This window comes from Macrotis lagotis, chromosome 4 (genome assembly GCF_037893015.1).
Source record: "Macrotis lagotis isolate mMagLag1 chromosome 4, bilby.v1.9.chrom.fasta, whole genome shotgun sequence".
NCBI lineage: Eukaryota > Metazoa > Chordata > Mammalia > Peramelemorphia > Peramelidae > Macrotis > Macrotis lagotis.
Genome location: NC_133661.1, coordinates 15128344 through 15149816, shown reverse-complemented (window position 1 = coordinate 15149816; position 21473 = coordinate 15128344). Strand labels below are relative to the sequence as shown.

The 21473-nt window shown below is 35.2% G+C and overlaps 1 protein-coding gene across 3 annotated transcripts in view; it reads left to right on the top strand.

Moving 5' to 3' along the window:
- Positions 1–21473, top strand: part of PCDH15 (protocadherin related 15) — a 2110989-nt gene that overhangs the window by 1941326 nt on the left and 148190 nt on the right. For all 3 annotated transcript variants that reach the window (XM_074232276.1, XM_074232274.1, XM_074232275.1), the window contains one exon: positions 18746–18855. In XM_074232276.1, the coding sequence (XP_074088377.1) occupies positions 18746–18855 (110 nt within the window). The remainder of the gene's footprint in view (positions 1–18745; positions 18856–21473) is intronic.

Genomic DNA, 21473 nt, shown 5'->3' with positions numbered 1-21473 from the left:
AAATTTGGTGAATGAATGCAACTGTTAAGTAATTTAAAGTATATACATTTACGATTTCTTTGTTGACTTGTGATTCCTTTCAGTGCAGTGTAGTTTGTCTATCTCTGATTTTGCTATATTTTTGTTTTTAATTTTATTTGATAAAATAATTGCAATTCCTTCTTCTTTGGATTCTCTTTATGCATAAGTAAATTTTGTTCCCAACTTTCATTTTTTCTCTATATATGCCTTTGATTTTTAGGTGTACTTCGTATTAGCAGCAGATTATAGGGTGTTGTTTTCACTTTTCCTTTCATATTATTGGATTGTATAATATAATGACTTTGCAAGTTCTGAGAATTGGTTATATATTTTTCATTTGCTTATTATTTTTTGAGTTGGAATATTTTACTATTCTTTTTCGGTACAGATGGTCTCTTTCATTATGTCTCTTTGTATTTCTGCTTTATCCAGAATAATTATATTTCCAGGGGTTACTTCCCCTACTCTCAAGAGCTATCCTCTGTTTTTCCCTAGTTTTTTTTTTCAGTTTTACTTATTATCTTTTTTCCCCTTATGTCTACTTAACCAATTATTCCTTTCTTTTTCTCAAAGTACAATAGTTTTGTAAAATCCCAAGTAGTTTCCTCCCTTTCAACTTCTTTTGTTTTTTTTTTATTCTCTGTACTATTTTCAAACAAGGATTTTCTTTCCTCTCATTGTGTTCATTAATTATCCACCCTTTCTATCTATTGTAGGCTTTCATTCTTTGATTCAGAATCCTTAAACATTTATTCTTCTTTGTCTTTCTTTTCATCATGGGATTAAAACTTCCATTACCTATTTTGAGTTACCTCTTCTAAATAGATTATGTAAATCTTTTATCCTCCCTCCCCCTAGTTATGTTGTATCAACTAGCTCCGATAATAAAGTATAGCAGTTTAATTCCATGGTAGAGATTTTTATGTGCTTCTCACTGTGTGATTCCCTAAACCTACCTCTAATTCTTCTCCTGAGAAAGGATGTAGTCTACAAGGTCCACCTCTTTCTTAGAGCACAAAACCTCTACAAATTATATATTTATTTTAAGATCTTCATCTCCAATGCCAAATATTCCAAGAATGTTCCCTGTGACTTGCTCCCATCAGTGATTTGAAATCCTCTTTTCCCCTCCATGTTTCAATTCATTCCTTTTCCTTGTCACTCATTCTCCCAAACATACTTATTCCATAGAGAATCAGGGGATATTCTCCCTTTCTAATTTACAGTTTATTTGATTGCCATGTATTTTACATTTCCCTCTCCCCCTTTAATGTACTTTCCCATTTTGCATTTTAATGCCACCAGGAAAAATCAGTTTTAGCCAATAATGATTCAGGCATATCCCTCAACTTTCATTTAATTACACTTCAATTTATATATTCTTTTGTACTTTTAGAAAAAATGTTTTTTATTGTCACTTTTTGGTTTCTACTGTTTTAATCCCATAACAGTCTTTTTCTTGTATCATTTTATTTTTTTTAATTGAGGATAATGTATTTTGTTGTCTGGACCTTCATTGATTAATCTACAATTTTACCTTTCTTGAATTTCTGGAGTTTGGGCTATTTGCTCATTCATTGTGTTTATTGGGAATGTGTAGAAATATTTCAAATGCCACTCTTCTGTGGAACATTTGTCTTTTTTCTTTCGTTTATGGTTAGGGTGAGGTTTACGTAGTTTGTCATTTTAAGTCACATCTTGAACCTCTTAGCTCTTGAGACTATCTTTTCTCCATTCCCTTCTGTGATTTCTAGTGGATATATAGTAGTCTTGTACTAGTAAAACTTCCTTTCCTTTATCTTGGAATTTCTTACTACTGGCTGCTTGCAGAATTTGTTATTTGCCATTGAATTTGGTAAATTTTGCCACCTTACAGTATGTCTTAGCATATTCAGCAGAGTTGCTATTATTGTAGTTTTGGCCTCTCTAGTTTCTTCTGATGGGCACTCTAAAGTATTCAGAAGCTGAGGTTTTTCGTGCTATTTCTTATGTTCTTGAAGGTTTCTTTAACATATGTCTTCATTTTTGTTTCTTGGAGGTCTGTGATACCTAGGTTTACTCAACATTATCTTTCAGATCAATTTATTTTGTTTGTTTAAAGAGTTGTTACTTTATTGTTAAAATTTTTCCTCTTCCATGGTTTCATCAGGTTTTTTTTCTTTCATTTATTCATAAAAAAAACCCTCACTATCATGGATTCATAGTTGTGGGATTGGTTTTTTTTTTATTTTGCTAATTATTTCAACTGTGGAAGACATAAAGTCTTCTTTCATAATTTTTCCCCTCTTGAATCATTTAGAAAACCCTACTGTAGTTTTAACATCCCTTGGCAACTGAGTGGGCCCTTTCCCTCATCCAGTCTTGTTTCATTTTTTTTCATTTCCTTGAAAAATCTATTAAGAGATATTTGGATATGTAGATGATTTGGAACACATTTTTCCAATATTAATATTTTCCTTTTTTTGTATTTCCTCATGCTCATGATCTCATGAGTAAATACAAAAAAAAAGGAAAATATTAATAATGGAAAAATGTGTTCCAAATCATCTACATGTCCAAATATCTCTTAATAAATTTTTTTATGATAACTTTTGCTTTAATGATTGATTCCACCCCAGACCTAGACCTCAGAGTTGCATCAGCTTCCTTTCAAACTGGGAAATTTATTTTTCACCTCTATCTCTCCAACCTACCTGACTTCTAGGGTATCTCCTTTCCTTGGTTAATACCAGAACCTTTTCCTGTGGGCCTAATCTAAACTAACATTTGACGTTATACACTTCCCCAATTTACTCTGGTTTTTTTTTAACTTAGCTGCAGCACCCTGAGAAGGTCAGATTTCTGTTTTTCTATACTTGCACCTTTCAGTAACAGAAGAAGACAGGGACAGAGTAGAATTCTGCTGCTTTTGTGCAAGTGTACTGATAAGGAATACACTACTGAAGCAAGGAAGCTACTCAATGGATCCTAGATCATTATCTTCTGGGTCTAACCATGCAGCTATCCCAGAGGATGACAAATGATGTTTTAGAGGTTTGAAATTCAACTTCTTTGCTATTAATTCATCAGGTTATTGCATCAACATATTTCATAGTGTCTAAACCTGTGAGGAAAGCTACAATTACTTTTTTTTCTTGCATACAAATTTTATTTGGTGGACATTTGAGAAGTCATGAGGAATGGAGAAAATATCCAGTTCTCCAGCTTATTTAGTAATTTGTAACTGGAGCATTCTAGTTTAATATACATCAAAATTAACTCATCTTTATTTTGATCCTTATGCAAGATATTTCTTTGATCCTTGTAAAAGGTCTCTAAGAGTTCCTGTACATAAAAATTCCATCACCTTGATGGAAAGTAGGTGATGATTCTCTCTGAATTCATAATGTCTTATCTTTCAACATGAAAAATATAATTTACCTAATATTTACCCTAATTTGAAGAATTCTCACATTTTGGAGTAAATAATGGTAGAGCATTTTAGAACTCATTTTTTACAAAATCACTATAAATAACATATCCTCAATTTCATCTTATAGAAAATAGTAATAGGGGGCGGCTAGGTGGCGTGGTGAATAGAGCACCGGCCTTGGAGTCAGGAGTACCTGGGTTCAAGTCCGACTCAGACACATAATAATTACCTAGCTGTGTGGCCTTGGGCAAGCCACTTAACCCCATTGCCTTGAAAAAAATCTAAAAAAAAATAGTAAAGGGGTGGCTAGGTGGTGTAATGAATAAAGCACCGGCCTTGGAGTCAGGAGTACCTGGGTTCAAATCTGGTCTCAGATACTTAATAATTGCCTAGCTGTGTGGCCTTGGGCAAGCCACTTAACCCCATTTGCCTTGCAAAAACCAAATAAATTAATAATAACAATAATACCATCTTATAAGGTTGTTGTAAACCCTAAATAAGAAAACATATAATAATCATGACAATGATGCGATTATGCTGTCATGATGAAGATGTAGTATAATGGGTCATTAGAAAAGAGTCCTATGACTGTAAGGAAACCTAGAGTTTATCAAGTCCAGGCCTTTAATTTTTTTTCTAAAGCAGAAACAGCAGAAACAGGTCAAAAGAATTAAATGTTCCAGCTTACCAAAGTAGTAAATTTCTGAAGTTGAATTCAAACTCAAGTGTTCCTGATCCAAAGGCCAAAACAAAGTCCTCCATCTCTTTGAAATTTGGTGGAAACTGGTGTATTACTCTTGGTTTTGATTGTACCTTGACTCCTGAATTGTTAACTTGAAACTGAAAGTCTATCTGTCAGATTTTCCTTGAAGTTTCAAGGCTGCTGACTTTATCCAATAGGGACTTAAAATTGAGTTATGAAATTCAACAATTGCTGTAGCTTTGTCAATGAGACCAGAGAGTCTGTCAGAAGCAATTTTATTATTGGTTCACTTTTATTCCCAAAACAAGTCAGCTATCAATAAAATGAGAGGCAAGAAAAATAAAATATTAGATGTAGGTGCAGTAATAGGGTTGCCCACAATTCAAGATTTAGAACTTCATTATCCATCTAATCCAAATTCCTCCTTTTACAGAGGAGGAAACTCAGGGCTACAGTAGTAAAATGTCTTAGCAGATGTCTGCAGGTAAATGTGGAATAGGTAGAATTTGAGCTACAGCTCTCTGTCAACAAATTTGATAAGGTTTCCCTTATCCTACATTACTTTCTAGTCTCTTTAATATATATAATATATCACAAAAATAATTTAAGAAATATATATATATATATAATTCTTTTCATAAAATCTCAGCTATGGATTCCTTTAAATAACAAAGAGGCCACATTTGCTTTTGATTGTATTATAATTTTCCCTTCACTTTATCATAATTCAGTTAAGTTCAGCAAATATTAACTAATGGCTAAGCACTATGTTTAACCATAAAGATGTGAATTATTTTTAAAAACTGCTCACAGTGAAGTTACATTGTAATGTCCTTTACCTATTAGGCAATTGCTATCTTGGTTCAGGATTTCTAGCTCATAGATTATCTTTCTAAGAACATTATTTCTTGTTATTTCTCTCCCTTTTAGTCCTCCATACTTCTAGTTAGTTACTCAGTTCATCTGCATCATTGGCTCTTGGTATATATATATATATATATATATATATATATATATATATATATATATATATATATATATATGCATATATATATATATATATATCTTTTATTTTCACTTTTGATACACAAATTTCAAGATTCTCTTTCTTTGATACTCTGATGAACCTGTAATCTCTCTGAGGTGAGAACCCATGACTCTGCTCTAAAGTAATCTAGCCACACCATCATATTTTTTGAAATTCAAATTTATCGTCTTCTATGTTTTTGGAGGTCTTTCTTGGATTCTTTCATATATCTTCTAAAAAGAACCAGACTGTCCATGTTATCTTCCCTGCCCAACTCATAAATACTCTATTTCCTATTTCCATGATTTTCTATTGGCTATACCTCATCTCTGACTTGAGATATGTTTTGTCTTTCAAGAATGAACTTAAGTGATGGAAAATGTCATCCACATTCAAAAATAGAATTATGGAGTCTGAATGCAAATCAAAACATACTATTTCCTTATTTTAGATTCTTTTTGTTTTTTTCTTTCTTGTGGTTTTTCCTTTCATTCTTATTTTTCTTTCACACCATGACTAAGAAATATGCTTAACATGATTGTGCATATATGGCCTATATTAGTTTGCTTACTGTCTTGTGAAGGGAGAGAAAAAAATCCTGCAAAAATAAATATTGAAAACTATCTTTATGTGTAATTGGAAAAAATACTATTAAGAGATTTAAAAAACCATGAACTCAAATGCTACTTTCAGCATATCTTAGTTGCTACTTGGGAAGTCTGCTTGAATGTTATCATCCTCTAAAAAGGTTTATATCAAATAATTATACTAGTGTGACCCATTATTTCACTAATATAGGAAACTCTCTAGTAAGGGAGTTTACTAATACGAACCCAGTTGGCACCTTTACTACAACTTTGAGATTGACCTACATTCTAAGAGGTTGCAACACTTTCCTAGGATAACAGGGTCAGGTTTTGTCCAAAGTGGTACTTGAAATAAAATCTTCTCAGTGCTGAAGCCAACCCTTACTATTATTATATTATTATTATAAATTATTTTAAATATTATAAAAATTATAAAATCATTATAAACTGTACTGCCTTATGTAACATTTATGTATATTTTAACATACCTCCTCCTCCAATTGTATGTCAGCTCCTTGAATGCAAGGCAGCTTTTTGTATCTTTACCTTCCTTTGTATATAAAAGAGTTAACATAAATATTTAAGAAATGATGATTGATTGATTAGAATGTTGTTCTTCAGTTCATTGTTGCATACAAGGCTTCCTTAGTAATACACTTAAGCCTAGGTGCATCTCCCTGTTGTGCATTGATCCATCAGAAAGGTCAATTTATTTTAGTTTTAGTTAAAGATTTTTGGCCTCTAAAGTATTAATGGCTTGAGATAATTTAGTATCAACTAGAAATATAATGAAAAGTTTTTTCAAGAATTTCCATGAGTTTCCTGGAAAAATCACTGAATTCCTTCCAAAACCAGAGTGAGCAAATAGATTTTGATAAGCCAACCATAACCAAAATTTCAAAATTTTAAGAGATATTGTTTAAGACTAGGTTGACTTCATCCTGCCCAGAGAGGTAGAGATCTGAAGAAGGATGTTTGACATTTACCTGAAAATGATGGGTTGAGACACTTATAAAAACCAGAATTCACTTGTCATCAGTCATAGAGGTAAATATCATGGAAAGGTCAAATTTTCTTGAATAGATCAAAGAACACCAAGTTTGTGAACAGGATTAGATGTTTGTTTCCAGTGATAAGGGCAATACCCTGTACACATATTTTCAAAATGTTACTAATGAAGATTAACCATGTTTCCTTGAGAGATACCAAAGAGAAATTGCTTTGGTATTAGAGAGATCTTGAGACATTTCAACTTTTACTATAGTCTCTATTAAAGGTTGATACAACTTTATTTTCAATTGGGAAGGATTCATCATAATTTATATTAGCAATTTCCACTGAGCAAGGGGAGAAGGAATAACCTTCATTTAAATAAAATGATGAGGGTTTTGGTAGCCTACAAATATTATTGCAACCACACCTTACCAAAGGGATTTAGGATCTGGATGACTGGTCTTCCTCAGTTGCTCTAATAGACATACAGACATCTACATAGACATATGATCACCAGGTCTGCTACTAAAGAAATCAGAAAATGAGACCTCAAGAAGGGATTAGTAGCAGTCCCACTGACTGCTACTCGGCTTGGTCTCATTCTCCACTAGTTAGCATACTCCCATAATATCTTTATTTCACTATCCCTGTGATGCTGAATCCAAGATCATTCCTTCTCCTGTCTCGGCTTCCTCTTGGTATGATTCAATACGTGTTCCTCAAAGCTATGCCCATTGAGGACAAGCTTTGACAGCTTCTCCCAACTGGAAAGACTCCTATGATATGTCCTAAGGGTGTCTTATTTGCCCCATTTCTGATACTGAAGTAACAACCCAACCTTAATCAAGTTTGACCTGAAACAAGGCTATTTGTAATCACTGAATGAAGCAAGTTAAATTCATAATCATCTAACTATGGTGAGATATTTTTCTGTCTGAGAAACCCATGAAAATAATATATCAAGTTATAAAAGTTTTGAGGTCTGCATGCAAGTTTCAGTTGCCTATGTTGACCAAAGCATGGATTCACTGAAATCTTAAAGTTTAGCTGAACAAATATGTCATAGGCCAGACTCCAATTTAAAAGAAAGAAGAGTCCTACTTATGCATGAAGATGTATCTCCCTCAGATGACAATTCAAAAATCCTAATGCATTTTACACTCAAATCAAATTCCTCAGAGTGCTTTTCATGGAGCAAATGAATGGAGTCGATTCTATGGTGAATAGTTGTATAAAGAGCATGGCACCTGGAATATAATAATGGAGAAAACTCATTTAGATGTAGTAGAAATGCAAACAATCAATTGCAGAGTACAGAAAGGAAATAATGGGAGACTATATGAATGGTGGGGGCCATGGGAAAGAGAACAGCTCAAGTTAACATTTTATTAGAAAAAAATAAATTACTTTTCAAACTGAGCAAGTCTACCATCATCCTTACAAGAGCACAAACATTGGAACGTTACATTTTAAAGAGAGGATTTGAATCAGTAAGCTTTAGGAAACATCTCAAAAGGTGAAAAAAAAAAGTACAAAATCTCTCTGAGAGAGCAATGCAATACAAAATATGCCTACATAAAGAGAAAACGACTTCACCTATTTGCTAAAGTTGTTTTCTGGTTTTTTTAAAACTTGTGGCCCAGTAAAAAGGACTTTGTTCACAAGGGGATTAACGGCCTGTTTCCTATTTCCCCAGTTTATAACAGTATTAATCATAAAGAAGATATGGTGTTTCCTTGGTGATAAACCCTGTCCCTTTATTTCCTGCACTGCTATGAGTGACTTTCCTTTAAACTTTTCATGGGATCCCTATGGTTTTTACATTATATTTAAACTCTCAGCTCTCTTTTTAAGATTAGCTATAATTCTATTTAAAGTAAGGTACCTAAAAAGTAAACAAAAGTATAAACATCTCAAATGTGCAGATGGGACATTCTCCCAAAATCCATAAGATCACATATTTTGAGCTGGAAAGGACTTTGGGAGTCATCATGATCAGTGCCCTCATTTTAGAGATGAAGAAATGAAGGCATAGAGATAAGTGACTTGCCCAGGGTCACACGTAGTAAATCTCTGAAGTATATTTTAAATTAGGTCTTCTTGACTATGAAATCAGTAGATCAGTGCCTTATCCACAACATCATGTTGCCCCTATTTATAAATATGTCCATGGTTTGCAATCATTGCATGGAAATGCCTTTTAGAAAGGTGCTTAATGGTCCATTATAAGAGCATGTTTCATTCACAGAATAAGAACTTTTTCCATTAATACTTTTTCATGGCAATACCTAGTTTAATGACCAATGGGGAAAAAAGGGGAAAAAGTTATACAGAGCTTTAAGATAGGCAAAGCACAAAATTTATTTATATATATGTATGTATGTATGTATATAATTTATCCTCACAACAGCCTAGGAAATTCAATGCTGTTATTATCTTCATTTTGTGGGGAAAGAAAGCAAGCTAGTCAGAACTTAAGTTATTTTCCCAGAAACATAAAATTGGTAGGTTTATGTGGCCAAATTTGAATTCAGTCTTCTCGATTCCAGTTCTAACATTCCAGATCTGTGTTCCTAACAGCTTTACTTTGTTTTACTTTTACTTTACCATCTGGCAAGCCCAATTTTTTTAAATAGGAAAATGAATTCCTCTTTCCAACTGGGATTGTCAGGATCATAACATCCTCTTGTCATGGTGACAGAAGCAGAAGGTCCAACTGACCACTTGGCAAGAATTTTGGAGAGTAGATGTCCATTTAGAAAGGGTTGGAAAAAATGATTGGTTGGACCTCAAATTCTCGGAAAATTCTCCTGTACTGCTTCTCCACACTAATCTGGTATTATGTCTGCTGACTGCAAATTCAAAGATGCCATAGTTTGTGGGGATCTTGTCAAGCAGAGGGATGTTGATGGGATATAGTTCTTTGGCTCCAGGACCCAAATAGGTAAATGGGAGGGACTCTTCATCAGAAGTCTGACTAACAGGCAATGATTTTTTTTCCAGTTACATTAATTCTTGACAAGTATCTACTAAAGCTTGGAGGGACATGATCTGTACCTGTGAAGTGTTTACCAACCCTGATAAAATTGCTTGAAGCCACAGTGTTTAAGTGGTTGTTTCTCAGAGATGGAGAGGCACATGATAACGTCCCTCTCTGTATTGTCATATCAGAACTTTCTAAAATATGTAGTTGTCATCTTATCAGATAAATGCTCCAGCTTTTGGAAGTGCCTTCTTGCCCCTGTTTTCATGTTTTTGATTGAAATCTGAGCAACAACTCAAAATGTTTTTTTCTTACATGAAAAATGAAGTTTCCAGAAAATAATAAAAATTAGAGATGTATTGCAATATGCAAATTTTTAATGATGCTGCCTTTGATTCACTATTAACAACAATTCTCTCCTCACGCAGTGACATTGTACAGAGGATAAAGAGGAAGTTTGGGGCTCAGGAAGTCTGTTTTCAATCTTGATCTTGACAGGTGTAGGAGGGCTTGTCCTGTACTCTGTGAGGTCAAGGGAGGCAAAGCAGACAGAGCTGAATCTCGTTTCTGATTGCTAAGGGTTGAGTCTATAAATCTGGTACCTCTACTAAGTACCTGCCAGGTATATGAGCTCAACCCGCCTCAATCAGAGGGGAGGCATAGGTGAGGCAATCTCTGCCTCCCCTGACTGCCAGAGATTAGCTCCATGGACATTGGAAAAGTCACTTAATTTCCTAGGGAGTTTTCTAAGTCTCTAAGTAACAAAAAAGTCATCAATCGGAATTGGTAGAGAATATTTCCTCATCAGTAGTTTCTCAAAAATGATAAAATCACAATCAAAATCTGGACTCAAAATGGAAAAAGAAAACCCTCATGGGGTTTTAAGGAAATTTGAGTTTTAACTAGTTTCCTGTTCTTTTCACATTAATATATTTCGGTTAAATTTCCTAAAAATTAAATCAATGTAATCCAATTATTAAAAGGTTAGAGAATAATAAGTTGTTCAGTGGCTTAATCACATTTTCATTAATTTTCTTATACTAAGTTGAAAGCATCTTAACTGGCAATAATTTGCAAATATCTGGAAATCAGATATATTATGGGCAGGGCCCTCAGGAGGAAAAAGAAGACAACCACAGCATTAGGTTTAATCCATGGGCACTTTTTATATCTTTCATTCACGAAAAATTTTAGGCTGCAATGCTTGGCAGCTAAAAGAATCAGCATATGAAGGTCTCTGCACACATGATTTTAGTTTTTCTTATCATCATTATCTTTGAAACCTAAAAGAAAAGTGAAATTGAATTTTCATTATTTCTGGACTATTTGGGACTGGTTTGCTCTTCTTCATCTACTTTCTCTTGCACCTATTCATGTGCTTGAAATGAGCCTTAGTTAAAAATAGCTTTTTTTAGGTTCTAAGATACGTCATTAAACCAACAATAATTTATCGGGCTTCTGCTATAGTAGAAGTAGCAAGTAGAAATAACAACGGCTCCTTCTTTTGTAGCTCTGGTGCTGGTGACAAGGCCTAGGATGTCATCATATTAACAACTAACCTTTAAAGAGTGCTCACTGTGTGACAGGGACATGAGGAGTGCTTTACTTATATAATTTTATATGATCACAAAATAATCCTGGGAGGCAAGAATTACTATTACTATTACTATTACTATTACTATTACTATTACTATTACTATTACTATTACTATTACTATTATCCCTATTTACAAAAAATGAAATGAGAGCTAGCAGACGCTAAGTGACTTGCTCATGGTCACACAGCTAGTAAATATCTGAGACTGGATCTGAATTCATGCCTTCCTGAATCTAGGCTCTAGGCTCTAGGCTCTTCCTAGTGGATCACCTAACTATCCTCATGTAAAAATACTTAAAAAAAAATGCTGTTGAATTGAATAGAAATGCAGTGGGGCTAAACACGGGAGTAAAAGAAAATAAACAAAAAATCTATACCCTCAGAGGGCTTATATTCTACCCAGAGAATAAATCATTTATCAGATAAATAAAAAAAAAAGAATTTGAAGAGGGAAGTAACTTCAGTGATTGCTTTAAGTATTTCTTCAGATAATGTACTCCCTCATTCCATCAGTGCAACATTCAGGGACAATCTGGGGCTCTCTGCAATGGAGAGTGCCATCTGTATCCAGAGAAAGAACTGTGGAGTTTAAACAAAGATCAAGGATTAATATCTTCAATTGAGAAAAAAAACCTGGTATCTTATTGTCTGATCTTGCTCTCTCTTATACTTTATGTTTCTTCCTTTAGGATATGAATTCTCTCTCATCACACTCAATTTGGATCAGTGTATACCATGGAAACAATGTAAAGACTGGCAGATTGCCTTCTGTGGGGAGTGGGGGAGGGAAGTAAGATTAGGGGGAAAATTGTAAAACTCAAAATAAATAAAATCTTTAAGTACAAAAATAAACAGAATATGAAAAAAGAACATATCACAGACTATATGCTATGGTATACACTATACCAAGTGCTAAGAATTCAAAGAGAAGGGAAAAAAGGTCCAGCTCCCAAGGTGCTAACAGTCCAAAAGTGGAGACACCAGGCAAACAACTATGGAGAAGCAGGAGAGACATAAAGATATGGTTATCGTCATATGCGTATGCAAATATACACATGATATATATATATACACACACATTATATATACACATTCATATTATATGTACATATACTATACATACAGGATGGAAAGAGACGCAGATATATGGAATCTGTACAAACATACATACTCAGGATATATATGATATAGATGTATGAATATATAATATATGAGATATATGCAATATACAGGATATATCTGTGATATATGTATGAATATACAATATACATATACACACATACATATTATACACACATAGATGATCATTGGAACTTAATAAAAGGGGAGAACTTTCCATGCAGTGGAAATAGCTAGAGAAAAGATCTGAGTGGCATATGGACTCTTCTGGTCAAGAAAAAAACAAGGAAGATAGTGAATGGTTCTAGGTTCTTTTATCTCACAAAGAGACAAGAATGGATATCTCTGGAGTGCTGTCTCCATGTCCTCCAAGAGAGAAGTTGGTTTCTGCCTGGAGAGAAGTTTGAGATTAAACTAGATATCAAATACTCTGCCCTCTTCAGAGATGAAGAACTAGACCATAATTTTATCTCATCATTACTAAGATGGGAAATTATTTTTAGGTTGTAGCCCCAACACCAAGACCCGTCCTTTGCACATATGAAAGGTTTAATAAGTGTTTCTCCATTCATTCATTCATTCATTCATTCATTCATTCATTCATCTATTCTTATTATACCATCGCCTTTGCAATGACCCAGAAGGCATATGGACTTAGACTATAAGGTTTAAAACTAGAGATGAATGTAGGCATAGAAATAGGTATCAATATCAATACTGATATTGGCATAAAAAATAGAAATTGTTTTAGGTTTCTTTTTTTCTGAAATGCAAATGGGGTTAAGTGGCTTGCCCAAGGCCACACAGCTGGGTAATCATTAAATGCCTGAGTCCAGATTTGAACTTAGGTCCTCCTGACTCCAGGGCCGGTACTCTATCCACTGCACCACCTAGCTGCAGTGGATAAAGCACCGGCCCCGGAATCAAGAGTACCTGGTTTCAAATCCAGTCTCAGACACTTAATGATTACCTAGCTGTGTGGCCTTGGGTAAGCCACTTAACCCTGTTTGCCTTGCAAAAAAAAAAAAAAGAAAAAAAACCTAAAAAAAAATAAAGTAAGAAAAGTCAAGATGAGTCCAGACTTACTAAAAATTATAAAAACATGGTAAGGGGAAACAGGAAAGAAAAAATGGGAGAAAACAAAGGAACCTACTAGTAACTTCATACTGCTGGGACAATTTTCAGTAGATTCTGGAACTCAGATCTGATAAAATCTATATTAATTGAGAATAAGGTAATGGAAGAAAAGCAAGAACTAATCAGATACTGATATTTTGTAGTACAAATATAGAAAACAAAATATTTCCTCAGTTGTGTAAACTTCAGGGCATTGTTTTTTGTTACCTGATGTTCATTATTTTCATGATTCATTTGATTCTAGCTCGAGGAAGATTGCATTTTATTTCGGTAGGTTTTATTTTCAGTCATAAGACACGAGCAAGAACAATTATAACAAAGGTTAATAAGGAAATGTTTTGGCCAGAACAAAATGTGTTTTAAGCATTCAGTAACAAATAGAATTCTAAGTGTTTTTAATGGTATGCCCAGGATTTAAATTGCTTCTTAAATTATGCCATTTTCTGGCTCTCGTATTAATTATGTCCACCCTCATGTGGAAGATGATGCAGCAGAAACACAAATAGTTTTGCGGTGTTTTCATTTGAATATATGAAATAAACAATGTCATTTTCCAAAGTTAATGGTGCATTAATTGCAGACATCATTTTTTAAGTGCGTGCTCAAGAAGAGAGAGTTTGTAGGTCCAAGAAGAGGCTAATTAAAGAAAGTCCAGAATGTTAAACTTTTTATCATAATCACCGCCTGGACCAATAGTCTCTACTCTGCCCTCTCCTACAGGATGCATTAACATCATTATTAATCCCTCTCTGATTGGTCAAACTGATAGATTCATTATATGAAAGTTGGAAAGGTCCGCATGCTATAACTCACTTTTTAAAGAGAACATTTTATAATAATTTACTCAGAGTATCTTTTGAAAGCCACTGAGAATATTTTAATACTTATCATTTGCATGTTGGTTTTATAAAAGAAGATTCAACATGATTTCATTATTAGCCTTAGAAGATGTAAGAGTCATGTTGCCATGTATCTTCCTTTTTCTAGTTTAATGTAAAACTTAGATTATTGACCTTTGTTCTGGAAGAAAAACAAAAAGATATCACTGTGTGGGAGCCAAGTTGCAATGTGTCTGTCTGTGACTTATCAGATTACTACAAACTTGGGCACACATAGACCATGTGAACATTTGGGGTGAATTCTCTAAATCTGCACACTTTGTGTTTCTTTTAAGCTACTTCAATTCTGATTTGTTCATGGGGCATAACACCCTCTTTGATGAGGACATGCCACCTTGGGCTGTCTTTTTCCAGTGTCTCCCATGTCATGAAATCAATTCCAGAATTCTTAAGAGAAACTGAGAATATTCCAGTGTGAGCACTTGCCTTGTGTGAGTTCTCCATAAATCTTTTCAACAAGCATATGTTTGGCATTCCAATAAACATGGCCAACACACTGGAAATATCCTCTCTACAACCGAGTTTGAATGCTTTGCAGTTTAGTTCAAGAGAGAACTTCAGTGGCTTGCACCTTATCACACCAGGTATGGTGATAGATACCAGGTGATCTTCAGAATCTTCCTAAGACAATTCAATGACCTGGCATGACACTAAGTAGACTGTCTGGGTTTCATAGACATATTGCAATGAAGTCATCGCACCAACTCTGTAGAACCTCGCTTGGGTAGTCTGTTACTCACACTTTCCTTCAGAGCCTTCCAAACACTGAGCTGGCACTTACAATGCATGTGCCCACCTCTCTATCAATGCACACATCCCTAGAAAGTATACTGCCAAGGTCAGTGAACTTAGGCACAGTATTTACAACTTCTCCATTTGCTGTAACCAATGGTTTGCCATATGAGTGATGTGGTGCTATCGGGAAGAGTAGCTATGTTTCCTTAGTGTTAATTGTTGGACCAAAATTAATACAATGAGAAGAGAATTGATCCATATTTTATTGCCTCTCAGCTTCAGAAGTTAGATTGAGTGTACAGTCATCAGTAAACAAATCATGCACAAACATTCCTTCCATTTTGGTCTTGACTTGTGGCTGTTTCACGTTGAATAATTTACTGACTGCAGTAGTTGACTCTGAGACCATTTCCCTCCTCATTGAAGGCATTTGACAACATAACTGAAAATCTCATGCTCATGATGAAGATGATGATGATACTGTCCTTCATTCTCTTTTTTTAGAAAGATTTTATTTATTTTGAGTTTTACAATTTTCCCCCTAATCTTGCTTCCCTCCCCCCACCCCCACAGAGGTCATTCTGTTAGTCTTTACATTGTTTCCATGGTATCCATTGATCTAAGTTGAATGTGATGAGAGAGAAATCATAACCTTAAAGAAGGAACATAAAGTATAAGAGAATGCAAAATTACATAATAAGATGTCTTTGGTCTTTGTTCAAACTCCACCGTTCTTTCTCTGGATACAGATGGTATTCTCCATAATAGACAGCTCAGAATTGTCCCTGATTGTTGCACTTGCCTTTCATTCTCAAAGAAAACCATGACACTGGGGAGGTGCTGCCATAGCAAACAAGTGAACTGAATTTGAGTGAAGGGATGTTGTGCTAAGTTATCAGCCTCACTTTCTCCTCCAGAGCCATCTGGATCAGTGACCAGGTATGAACCAAAATGACTGGTGATGACTCTGCATGTGAGTCAGTCAGGATTAAATGAATTGTCAAGGTCATATAGTAAGTATCATGTGTCTGAGGCCATGTGTGAATTCCTGCCCTTTTTTCCAAGGTCAGTGCTCTATCCTCTGCACCGTCAATAGATTGTGGAAGATCTATTGAGAACACTATGGAAATGTTCAGCCTTTCTCTCCAGCTTCATGTCCTTATCATTAATCAATATGGCTCTATTACCACCATACATCCTGGATCCATAATTAGCCTTCAAGATATCATGAAAGTATTTTGGATTATTATAATCTGTAACTGAATTTCATCTGTTTTCTTTCTGAGACTTTTCTGGCTTTTAGTGGGGGGAAAGTTAAGATATTAGGATAGTTTTAGTCTATTTCTCCCATAACTTAAGTTTTCTTTTTAAAAATTCAGATATTCTTGCCATTTAGCCCACACACATATATTGTAATGATGTTTTATCATTGTCTTAAAATTTTCAAGACATAGTTTCTCCTGTTTATTTCATAGGTCTAATTTTGCTTTTCCTTTGTCTGAGATCATAATTGCTTGTCTCAGTTTTCTCATCTGTAAAATGGATTTAGGGAAGAAAATGGTAAGGCCTTACAATATCTTTGCCAAAAAAATCCCATATAAGTTCATGAAGTATCATATAGGACTGAAAGTGACTCAACAACCACCTTCCTTCTCCAACCTCTTTTTATCATCCCCCTTTCTTTTATCTCCTTTCTTCTTCCCTGTTGAAAAGTTAGATTTCTGTATTCCATTGAGCTGTTTCCCTCTGAACCAATTTACATAACACCAAGATTCAACAATCACTCCCCCATTTTTCTCTACACTATAAAAGCTCTTCCTTCTCGTCTCTCTTATGTGAGATAATTTCCATATTCTTCCTCTCCCTTCCCCCTTTTTCCTAGTGTGATCATAACCATTGCAGTAGATTATACTTAGGTAACATTTCCAGGCTTGTAATACACTTCACTTGCATTGTCTCATTTGATCCTTACAACAATTTTGGGTGATAGATGCTAATATTGGTCCATTTTTGCAGATGAGGAAATGGGATTTCAGAGTAGGAAAGCCAAGAAGGATCTTTTATCACCTTTCAGATCAAATACAAAAATCTTCTGACTTTGAAAGCCCTTTGGATCCCAGTTTCTTCCTGTTTTTTGATTTTCTTTACTCATTTTCTTTCGCTCCGTGTACTCTGTGACTCAGAACTTTGGTCTTCCTACTTTATACTGGCATGGGCTGCATCCTTATCTCAACTGCTTGTTTGTCTGGTTTCCTTTGAAGTTTCATTTCATATTTTAGCTACTACAAAAAAGGCCTTTCCCAGTCCTCTCTTTCCCTCACCTCCCCCACTTGTGGCTTCTTTATGAAATGACCTTCCTTGGACTTTGTACGCTTCTTGTTGATGAAGAAATGTTTGCATCTTGTTTCTTCCATGAAAAGCAAGTCCCTTTAAGTCAGGTAATGGTTTTGTCCTTTTCTGTAGCCTCGATACTTACCGCAGTGCCTATCACGTTAATAAATGTATCTTAAGTGATTTTTCCAGGATCATGTGGCTAGCAGGTGTCTTGAGTAAGATATGAACCTGTCACATTCCCCCTAATGCCAAACTATCTGAATTAGAGTGTAGAAACTGGAAAAAGAGGGACATGGAGCATAAGCCAAGAGTCCTGATGAGAGGTGATAAGGGCCTGAAATGGGCAGAGTCCCAGTGATGGAAAAGAAAAGGAAAAATAAAAGATTTGCAAACTATTTGGACATGGAAAGTGATCAAAGGTAAAGAGGCAGGATGACTTTAAGGGAGTCTCTGTTCAACTCAAGTAGTAACAACACTCCTTTGCTTTGAAGAGCAGAAAGGAATGATTGATAAAGGGGTGAAGAAGCATGAAAATGATTAGGAAAATTCCCTTGGAAGAGATTATCAGACTTCTGCTATTATTACAAAATGAAATAACCCCGTATGAGAAGCAATAAGGGTATATTGAAACTGATGCTTGGAATATAGATAAATAAGAGAGTAACAAAGCTCAGGATATGAGTAAGAAACTGGTTTTCCATAGAGAACTGAGTTCTTGCTTTTTTATCGTGCGATTATCTTTCTCTTGAGGAATGACCTTCAGTTCAAGTGGTTTGGGGGAAGGAGAAGAATGGGAATTAAAAAGAGACAAGGACTAGAAAAAAGAAAAAACTGTCTGGTTAATGTCATTAGCATCTTTTTTGATATAACAAAATTCTAATGCTTGTGAGATGAGCCAGTGAGTTGTCTTATATTTTGAAACAGGACAGTGCCCTCCATTCCATCAGTTGCCTATCAATTAATTGTATAAGACAGCCTTATCCTGGCTGAAGAGGCATTCTTCTTCATAAGACAGTGCTGCATTTGTTTGTGTTTCTATGCCTACTGTCTTAATCTCTCACCTCCCTGAAGACTTTAGCAATCAAGCTTATGGAAAACCTGCCTTTGCTGATACTATAGACATTTAATCTTTAAATGCAAACCTGTATCGCATCAAATATTAACGCGTGGAAAAAAATGATCTTGTCTAATTCTGCAGACCACCTCCTGTAAGTGAACTTGCACCAGTAGGGACTCCCGTTGGCGTTATCTCCGCAGCAGCCATCAATCAGAGCATCGTATATTCTATTGTTTCAGGAAATGAGGACGGTAAGTCAGTCTGAAGACCTTGATGTTTAGTAAATAGCCACAAACTCTGATTTTAAGGAAACAGACTATGTAAAAATATAAAATATAGGTGGATTTTAAATGTCAGTTTACTCTGTATGATAATCCAAATTCTTTTCTTTTCCTTCGTCTCTTTACATTAAGCAGTGATATATAGTAATAGTAATAGTAATCAAGTCCCAGAATTATTGTAAGTATATATGTTACAAATAAACATTCATTCAAGTATATACACTCACAAACATATGAAAGGAAGCATCTTAGAGTGGTTAGAGAGGCAAGCTTAGAATCAGGAAGACCTCAATAGAAATCCTATCTGCCACATTGGATGGGCAGATTTTGGAACAAGTCAGTGACCCCAGGCAACTCTCCAAGACTGCAAGGTGCCTATCTGTGCCAATTGAAGGAGTGTCTATATTGAAATGTCTCAACTCCACCCCCCCCAAAAAAGTACATACATACCATAATAAGAAAATACATTAACATAATTCTCTGGAAGATTTGCAAAGTGTTTTGCATAATTTATTATATCATTTGATTATCAAAATAGTCCTGTGATGAAAGTATCATTATTATTTCTACTTTACAGGTAAGTAAGCTGAGGCTCCACTTAGTGACTTGCCTAGGATCAGATAGGTCGTATTTGTCAGAGACAGCATTCTACCTAGGTCTTCGGGGACTCTCAAACTGCCTTTACTCACATACCTTCCCTATCAAGGTATTCTCAACTCTCAGCCTGCCTTTACACTCCCAGCTTCATCTCATAAAGCAGCTTGGCATTGGCACTGGATCTTGTTGTCTTTGGGGAGCAAAAGACCTGGGCTTACAGGAGGGATAGAATTCAGGGAAGCCCAGAAAGATTTGCATGGACTGATGCTGAGTGAGATGAGCAGAACCAAAGTAACACTGAGCACCCTAGCAGCAACATGGGGGTGATGACCAACCTTGATGGACTTGCTCATTCCATCAATGCAACATTGAGACACAATATTTTATTTTTCTTCCTTAAGGATATGATTTCTCTCTCATCACATTGAACTTAGATCAATGTATACTATGGAAACAATGTAAAGACTAACAGACTGCCTTCTGTGGGGGGGGGGGGGAAGTAAGACTAGGGGGAAAATTGTAAAAAGTTCAAAATAAAAAATAAAAAAAGACTTCAGATACTTATTGCCTGTCTGACCCTGGCCAAGCCATTTAACCACTTTCAACCTCAGTTTCCTCCTCTATAAATTGAGGCTAATGATTACATCTGCCTGCCAGAGCTTTTATGAGGATATGACATGGTAAGATGTGCAAAGTTTTCATGCAACTCTTCCAGTGCTAGGTAAATGGTCATTAGTATTGTACTGCTTTCACCTAAGTTCCAGTCAAATGGGCATGTTTAAAATCATAGATTTAGATGGGACTTTGACCTCTTCGAAGTTCAGCCCCTCAGTTCATAGAGAGAGGAACTGAGAAGTCAAGTCATTAATTTTTGATTGACCAGAAAATTAAGTTTGGGTTTGAATTCAAGTCTTCCCAACTCTAAATCCAGTGTTCTATCCCTTGTACCACTCGGCTTTTATGTCTTCACTGCCACATGCGTTTATTGCCTCATTTTCTTTATCCAAAATGTCCTTTTTTATCTCAACACTTTGTCATATTGCTTTTTTGCAAAGTTCAAAGGCTCTTTGGAGTCTTCCTGAGCCCCCTAGATGAAAGGACCCCCTAGACCTTTGAAATTTGGGAACTAGCCAAATACCTCTCCATTTAAACATGTTCTCATTCTATATAAGATTATTCTATATTATGTAAGATTAGGGTATCCTAAGTGGAGAAATTGAAGTGATTTTGGAGGGTATCTAGTCTAGTCACAACATTTTAAAGGTGAGGAAACTGAGGTTTAAATATATCATCTTCCTCACTGAACATTTTTTGAATGCAGAGAATGCATCTTTATTACTTTACCCCATACATGTATGTATATTATATATATATATATGCATTTCCACATTTATGCATCACTTTTTCCACATACGCACATACTCACAAATTATTATAATTCAGGAAATATAAGCACATTATTAAGGTTACTTTCTGCACTGCTGCAGATCTCAGCCACTCTCTAATTCAGTTATTGATGATCTGAGGAAGGAGACAAAAATATTTCTGCTCTTTAATCAATTTGGTGATGAGAGTTTTAAACTGATGACATATTCTGAGTTTGTCTCTGAACTCATTCTCCATGCCTTTTGAACTTGGCAAGATATGACCAGACTCATGCAAGTGGAGGTGAAGGTCACCCCCAGACCATGTAGAGGGACCAGATTCTTGCATAGCTGTGCATGTGCTGTTCCTACTTAGAAAACTGTCATAAATAGAATTTTGAACCATCAAACAATCATATTTGAGCAGAGCTTGGAGTTATCTTTCCTCTAGAATCAAAAAACATTTTTGCATTTGGCTTTAAAAATCTGAATTTTTTCTGAAAAAAAAAATTATTGCAAGGATTAGTAGTTTTCTTGTGATGTGTGGCCCCTCCTCATCAGGTTAACAGATGATCTTTGATACTTGTAAATGGATTTTCCATCCATAAGAGCCATGGCTGCCCTATA